Genomic DNA, 8,005 nt, shown 5'->3' on the forward strand with positions numbered 1-8,005 from the left:
ATTGGTCTGCAAAGTATACTGCTCCATCAACATTGTCAGTAAATTCTTTAAAAAACTCTTTTCTATGAGTCATGTGGCAAGTTGTCCCTGAATCAAGCAACTAATCATTTTTCAAAGAAGCAAGTGAAGCATTAAAAAATTCTTCATTTACTCCAATATTACATTGTGCCACAACATAATGAGCAAATTCAGGTGCTTTACCTTTGTCTATGTCATTAGTTTTACCTTTGGGTTGGTTTCTTTGCTGCTCAATTTTGTCCCAATGTTACTTGCATGTGGAGGCATCATGTGATCCATTTCTTTTTCAGTATCTAGTGCAAATCTGAATTTTCTCCTTGAGAGTGTCTACCGCCCCTGCCTCTAAAATATCTTCCTCTTCCTCTTCGACCACCTCTTCCTCTAGAAGAATCATGGGCAAGATTCTTTTCTTTATGAGCAAGGCACATAGCCTCTTCATAAGATTCATGGGTTGTATTCTTTCCGAAAGCTTTCTCTCTTTCAACAATTTTTTTCACAAGGGAGTCAAAGGTAATATCTTTGAGATTTCCATTTTCTTGCAATGACTCAAGATAATTGGAGTAAGTAGGAAAAAGTGCCTTGAGAAAAGCGATCAGAGGAATATCCAATTCAACCTTAGTGACTTTGATTTCATGCATTATATATTTTACTTTAGATGCAAGAGTAAGAGGATTGTTATTTTGTAATTCAAGGGTGAAGAGTTTAATCATGAGTTGAACAACTTCAAGTGCATAGTGTGAGTCATAGAGTTCCTTCAGCTTTTGTAAGGCTTTAAATGCATTTGGAAATGGTGAAATGTGTCGAATCACCTCTTCACTTACTGATGCTGCAATTAATGCATAGGCTTTTTTGTTCTTATTTTCCCAAATGGCAAGCTCCTTGTCTGAGGTAGGTTGGACTGGTGCTCGGTCTCCTTCTCCAACACACACTCCTTTCCATAGCTCATTAAAAATGAGATTGTGTTGGATTTTGCGCTACCATTCAAGATAATTCTCCTTTCCATTGAGAACTACTCCCACAATAGATATAATTGAATGCATTGTAAAATCTGTGTACAGTGGAGAAAAATATTGTTGCTGCAAAATTTTACTTGTAAAATGATTGTTATACCAACAATGTTCAACTTAACAACATTCAACATTCACCCGAATATCAGAGTCTGACTGTAGCTATAGTTATTTTGTTGCTCTGTATGGCAGAGATGAACGACGGAGATGAGCGGGGGAGATGAATGGAGGAGATGAGTAGAGGAGATGAACAGAGGAGGGCCGTTGATGGTAAGCGACCAACGACTATCGCAATAAAAAACAAGTCGGGGCGATAACCACAGTTAAAGGTAGATTTCAGGTTATAAGCGGGATTTTGGGCGGATAAAAAATGGTAAGTGGTATTGAGAGGGGAGCGCCTGATTCCATTAAGCGATTGACACATAGCGATTAGGGGAGAGAGAAAAATCGCTCGTATCGGGCGAGTAACTCTCGTGCAACTAATGCACCCGAAATTGCTATAAACCGTCGGATTTGGAGGTGATCATCAATGGTGGAGATTAAAAGGAATTTTTTAGGTGGGTAACCGCTATGCAAGTGGTCCCCCCCCAAAATCAATGTTAGCCATCAGATCTGGAGGTTGAGATCAACGACAGAGAATAAGCCAGATAAAGTGAAACCTCAGGAACTGTGTCCGAGCGGGTTTAATGAAGGGTATGATCGCATCACAAACATGTAGCAGTATTGATCGGGGCAAGAGATTTGCGATATACAATTAAAAGGTGGACCCGACGATATTTATATATATGAGTTTATAATACTTGAGATCCAGCTCAAGGGAATACGAAAAATGATATATGTGAGTACGAAAAAGGATATATGGTTCTTCAACGCGAAAGGGTATATATACCATACTCAGAGCAGGAGGAAATCCAAGTCATTATAGCACCTTCGGCTTCAACAGCTAGCTCCAATGCAACACATTTCAATGAATGTATTTAACGATAAAGGAGATTTCACAGGGATTTGACAGAAATGTCAGCTTGCAAAAGATGCAAAACAAAGAAAAAACAAAATAGGAATTACAAATTAAAAAGGAAGCCAAAAAATGGCGGCTGCTCTGATACCATGTTAGACCAGGAGGTAACTCCTCAAATCAGAACTCATTTTATTCATTCAGGTTGTTCATTATTATATACAAGAGGAAGTGACTATTCGGTTCATCTCTCGATGACTCTCTATCTTCTATATTATTTATTTACATTAATTACAGTTGTACACCCAATCTCTTTGATTAAGTGTCAACATTATCAAAATCTTTATAAAAAAAAAAAAAAACCCGCAAAAAATAAAAATAAATTCCATTTAACAAAGAATCCATTCCATCTAACAACTTCACAACTGGGGCATACGTTAATCACACGTTGTTGAAGTTAAGAAATATAATATTTGATCCACATATATTTAAAACAATGATACTAACCTAACCAATACTAACCCACCCACTACCATAAGAGAAAGGTATAATGAAAATTTATTTTACCCATCAACACACCCATAAATATAAAACCCACTATGATAAGCTACACACTGAAAAGTGTAACTCATCATGCATGTCGACATACACGGATCCTTCGTACACATATTGCTGCTAAACACGTCTAACAAGTAATACTGGCTCATTGTGACTACATTTTGATGGCGAACACACTTCATTATGCCATTCAGAGATTCAAATAGTTGGGATTTTGGAAATTGATGCAAACCAACAAAATGGCGCTCACATGGAAAGGCACATCAACGTTTAAAATGGGAAGTAAAAAATATATAAAAAACGAGAGATATATGTTGTTTTAAGAGTGCTAGGTAATTGGGATGATTTTGTACTTGTTTGACAATATGTGGATTTTAACTATTAGTTTTAGGAATTTATATATATATATATATATATATATTTTTTGTCTACCAAGTGAATTAAGAATTTGAATTTGAATTTTTTTTGCATATAAGATTTCATTTTCACAACTATCACTAATTGAGTTGCCTTAAGATTAAAGAAAGATATATTATTTTATTAAGCCTAATAAAAGAAAATTGCCCCAAACAAACAACATATAAATTTAATGATAGACTTTGCAAAAAAAATACTATATAGATAATAAAATCAATTCAATGATGGAAATCAATCACTTCATCAAGACATGGTAAGGTTTATATAAACTCTCTATATTATTGTGTATAAGAGGAAAAAATAAATTTCTTATAATGTGATTTTGATTTATTATTAAATAAGAAACAATAGTCATAAGTGGAAGTAAAATTAAAGTGATTAATATTTTTAAATTTTAGAATTTTATATTATAATTTTTTATTTTTCAAATTGAAAATCTCTTTCATAATCTTAGATTTCATGTTTAATTGCTTAAGTAAATTTTCAATTGATAATACTTAAATTTAATAAATGGTTGAGGACCATACTTCAAATGCTTACTATTATCATGTAGATCTAAATAAATTGAATATTCAATATCCATAAAATCATTTGTACATGTATAAAAGGTTAGAATTAAATTGAAAACTATTGTGGAGATTACATAAATAAAAATCATTACAAATTATATGGATTAAAAAACTAGTAGTCATAATGGACACCGCACTTCCGGCAATAATGTTTTCTTGATATGTTGGAGTAGAACCATTAAACAAAATTAGAGGTAATTGTCCTTCTTTAAAAATAATAAATGTTCATCGTGTATTTATCACAAACTTTTTCTGCAATCTACCAAGTATAGTTGTCTCTATTTTTGAGAGAAATATATTTATTCTGGACCTATTTATCCTACTTAAAAGAAACACTATCCTTTTTATAGATATCATGGTTTGCGTACATACTTGAATCGAATTTACCGTATGGTCACTTTCTTACCATTCTTTGTTTTATCTTGGTCTTCGATTTTTAACCAATGTTACTAAAGGAAAAACACACTATTTAATGAAATCAGAGGGACAAAATATGCACATAACTTTGACATAAACATATAGCAAAGGGATAGAACATAACATCATGACTTAGTTACATCAAAATATAAAAACTTAAAACAAATTATATAAAAATGGAAAACAAAGTATTGGGAAACTATATGGTGTTAACTATAAAGAGCTTTTATTTTTATTTTAAAGAAGGCAAATTTTGAATATACATAATTTACTATTATAAATATCATAATTACATCAAAATAGAGAAATTCAAAACAAACTTTTGGGAAAAGATATAGTGTTTTTTTTCTGGGTAAAAGTAACTTCTATATTAAGCAAGAGAAATATTTACATAATTTACAGCAACCAAGGGGGACGAGGCCACCCTCTAACAGAGACAACTGGGACAGACTAGCAGACCTCTGAGACAGCATTACAATGATTGTCCAAATGAGCCCCTTGGACAACATTACAGTTCTGGATGGCCAAAAACAGACTCTATTACCTTGCTGACTCGAACTTTTAACAAGCTGCCACTGTAGGGCTGAGAACAGGAATTGAGCGAGATTGAGGATTTGACCAACAAAGACAAGAGCAAAAATACAAAAATGCAAAAACCTGGAGAAACGCCTACGAACATATTCAGGTAGGGTAACTTGGCGATGTTGGCGGTTGCCTTTGCATCGGGCTGGGCGGATCAAGCCATATGACAGACTCCTCATCCACCTGAAGATGCCCCTCCGAACCCAGATGAGCTGAATCCTGTTCCGCATTCCTATTCTGGACACAGTTTATTAATGGCTGAATTTCTTGCACTGATTCATCACGAATTGAGTTTTCCTGGTTCTGAGCCTGCTGAGGCTGATCGACTTGTTCTATGGGTGCCCGCGGACGGAGCATCCTATGCACTCTTCCTTGCATATCCCCTAGAAGAATTTCGCTGCTCTGGAGACTGTCGGAAGCAGGGGAGGACCATGAGGGGTTAATTGGAGGCGCTTCTGAAAGATACACAGAGAAATTGACCATAACATCCGACTGAAAGATCCCTCTGGGAATGCGGAGGCGGAAAGACTGATAGGAATCCGGCAATAGCAAAAATTCCTCCTCAGAGCTGGATGATGAGGGGGAAATGGCTGCCATAGGTGCTATTGGGTGCGGTTCCTCCCCTTCAATCCCATAGCGGACCCCTGAACGACCACCGCGGCGAGGCACGCCCCTTCGACGCATAACTGTTTCCAACCTGAGCGCCTTGAGACTCTGCTCAGTTTCCTTGAGACAATATTGCAGAGCAATATTTTGCCCGCCTCCCACTTCAAACAACATTCCCTGAACATTGCAGGTCTGAGCGGTGTTGGTATATAACCAGGACTTCGCCCTCACCAAATGCCTCGTACCAGACTCCATTACACCAGATCTCCTCACCAAATTTTCAAACTAAGTACTTATGAACTCCCTTTATCGAGTGAGAAAACACAAATAATATTGGAATCTATGACGTGTCTCGAAATGATTTTCGAGTATAAATATGAAGTACTAATGATGCTTTTTGAGGAAAAAGTTGCATATACTTTTGAAGAAAAGTTGCAGATTTGACAAATCATGGAAAATGCCAAATGAAGAAAAGTTGCAGATTTGACAAATCCTGGAAAATGCCAAAGGCATGAATAGCCAAAACACTGCACCAATTAGAAACGTACTGAGTGAATGACGAATTACGTTGAAAAGAGGTGAGGAGTTGATATGACCAAATGCGTTGAGAAGAAATGAATGGTTGAATTCGATTTTTGTTGAAATCACTCATTATTTTCAGTTTGATTTTAGAATAATTTCGGAATTGACAATCCGGATGGTTATTGGATATTTATATTGCACTCAGCCTCTCATTTTGCAACTTGCATATCAATATCATATTCGGTCTGTTGTGTGCAGAAAAATGCAAGGCCAAGAAGGTAAAGTGGGCATGATGGTTTGCGTCACAGGAGCAGGAGGGTATATCGGATCATGGCTCGTCAAGAATCTTCTCCAGAGAGGCTACACTGTTAACGCCACCCTCAGGAACCCTAGTATGTAATACAGTTTCTTTCGCCGCTATCTGATAAGAAATTAGCTGCTATTAATTAATCAGTTTGTTCCCCGCTCTCTGATAAGAAATTAGGTTTGAGCTATTCTCGTATTTTTGTGCATGCAGATGACAAGGCAAAAGCTGGGCCTCTGCTGTCGCTGCCTGGTGCTGCAGACAGACTGAAGCTCTTCCAAGCGGATTTAAGCGAAGAGGGTGCCTTTGATTCCGCGGTGGAGGGCTGTGATGGGGTGTTCGACGTGGCCAGTCCTATGGACTTCTCCAAGCCTTCTGAGGTACTTTTTATGCATAAATTTCTATTAACATTTGATTTGTGAAGCATGAAAGGTATTAAAAGGGATTTAACAGCGTATACATTTTATATTTCTTGTGTCTTCATTAATTTTCATCTTGATTTATGCAATTTAACTTGTCTTTATCAAAAACTCTTGAGAGATAATCCTAATAAAAAGTATAAAATTATGGGACAGGATGATTTTGTTCAGCCTGCTTTGAAAGGGGTATTGAATGTATTGAAATCCTGCTCACGCGCTAAATCGGTTAGGCGTGTGGTTTATACTTCTTCGGTGGCAGCAGCTTGTCCGCTCAATCAAGAAGGCGAGCTTATTACTGGGTCCAGTCTCGACGAGTCAAACTGGACTCCAGTGGAATTCATGCGCAGGAAAGCCAGCCCTATTAGTGTACGTATATACAGTGTGAGTAGTATGGTTAAATTTGCATCTCAAATATGGTGTAACTTACAGGTCGTGGTTATCATGCGTGCAGTTCTATTACATATCCAAGACTTTGGCAGAGAAAGCAGCCATTGAGTATGGGTTAAACAGTGGCCAAATGGAGGTTGTGACAATTGGACCGGGTTACGTTGGTGGGCCAGCCATTATCTCAACATTTCCGTATTCATGTGGGTTATTATTAGACCCCATTACAGGTAAGTAATCTTTTTGTTATATGTTCGTTAAAATGTTCAGGTCTTTGCTATGGGACTTCTTTCTAAAGCTGAAACAAGCAGACCAGTAATAGGGAGCAGGCCAATGATAGCTCACTTTTATTTGAGTTGAGGAGAGGGTTTGGCAGAAAAATATGTAAAATACTTTGGTTTAAAACACTAAGGGCAGCATGACAATTTCGGTTGAAAATGTTACAGGCAATTATGAAGGATTGAAGTTGAATGAGTCGTTTCTGGGATCAGTACCGCTGGTTCATATCGAGGATTTATGTGAGGCTCATATATTTTTGATGGAGCAACAAAAAGTACAAGGTCGACATATTTGTTGTGTTTCCTCTCTCACCATTTCTCAGTTAACAGCTTTCATCCATAAACTCCATCCACATTTCACTCCAAAATTCAAGTAAGTAGCGTCTCCCATCATGTAAGTTTTTTTTGTTATATTTTGTGGAATTATATTGATATAAAAGGTGAGGAAACTTGGTTTTATGACAGAAGCGACGGTGAAGATGATAATGTTGTTCGTGTTCCTACTTCTTCAAAGAAACTTTTGGATATGGGGTTTTCTTTCAAGTATGGCGCGGCAGAAATTTTGGATGACACAATCAAATCGGCTCAATCTTATGGACTGCTGAAATAGTTATCGCGAATGATATACTTATTTTATAAATATGTTCAAAAGGGGTTGGAATTGAATATAAATAAATTAAAATTATATTTTAGAATTTTAATTATATCATTTTAGATGGATAGTAGTCATTTAAATTTTATGGAATATTTAAAAATATTTTTAGTAATAGTAATAAATTAAAGATATAGGTTTAATTTAAACGTGGTTATGTCATTTTCATTTTTTAATTAAATTGTTTAGTTAAAAAAATTATTTTATGGATATGTTATGTCAAAATGATTAATGGTTTTTTTTAGGTATGTGCTATTAATAAATTGTGATATTGACCCATGGTATTGTAACAAAGTTTTTAAGCTCCATAGTTAAGA

General features: G+C 36.0%; 1 protein-coding gene across 1 annotated transcript; it reads left to right on the top strand.

Moving 5' to 3' along the window:
• The first annotated feature begins 5,857 nt into the window (after window positions 1–5,857).
• Window positions 5,858–7,737, top strand: LOC149166042 (putative anthocyanidin reductase). Its single transcript, XM_089431266.1, has 6 exons — window positions 5,858–6,043; window positions 6,169–6,335; window positions 6,531–6,740; window positions 6,826–6,988; window positions 7,205–7,409; window positions 7,502–7,737. Exons 1-6 carry the CDS (start codon window positions 5,914–5,916, stop codon window positions 7,644–7,646), a joined length of 1,020 nt encoding a protein of 339 aa, XP_089287392.1. The 5' UTR covers window positions 5,858–5,913; the 3' UTR covers window positions 7,647–7,737.
• Window positions 7,738–8,005: the final 268 nt, after the last annotated feature.

Source organism: Pinus tabuliformis, chromosome 5_1, assembly GCF_031772625.1.
Source record: "Pinus tabuliformis cultivar Carrire ecotype Pingquan chromosome 5_1, CPIR1, whole genome shotgun sequence".
NCBI lineage: Eukaryota > Viridiplantae > Streptophyta > Pinopsida > Pinales > Pinaceae > Pinus > Pinus tabuliformis.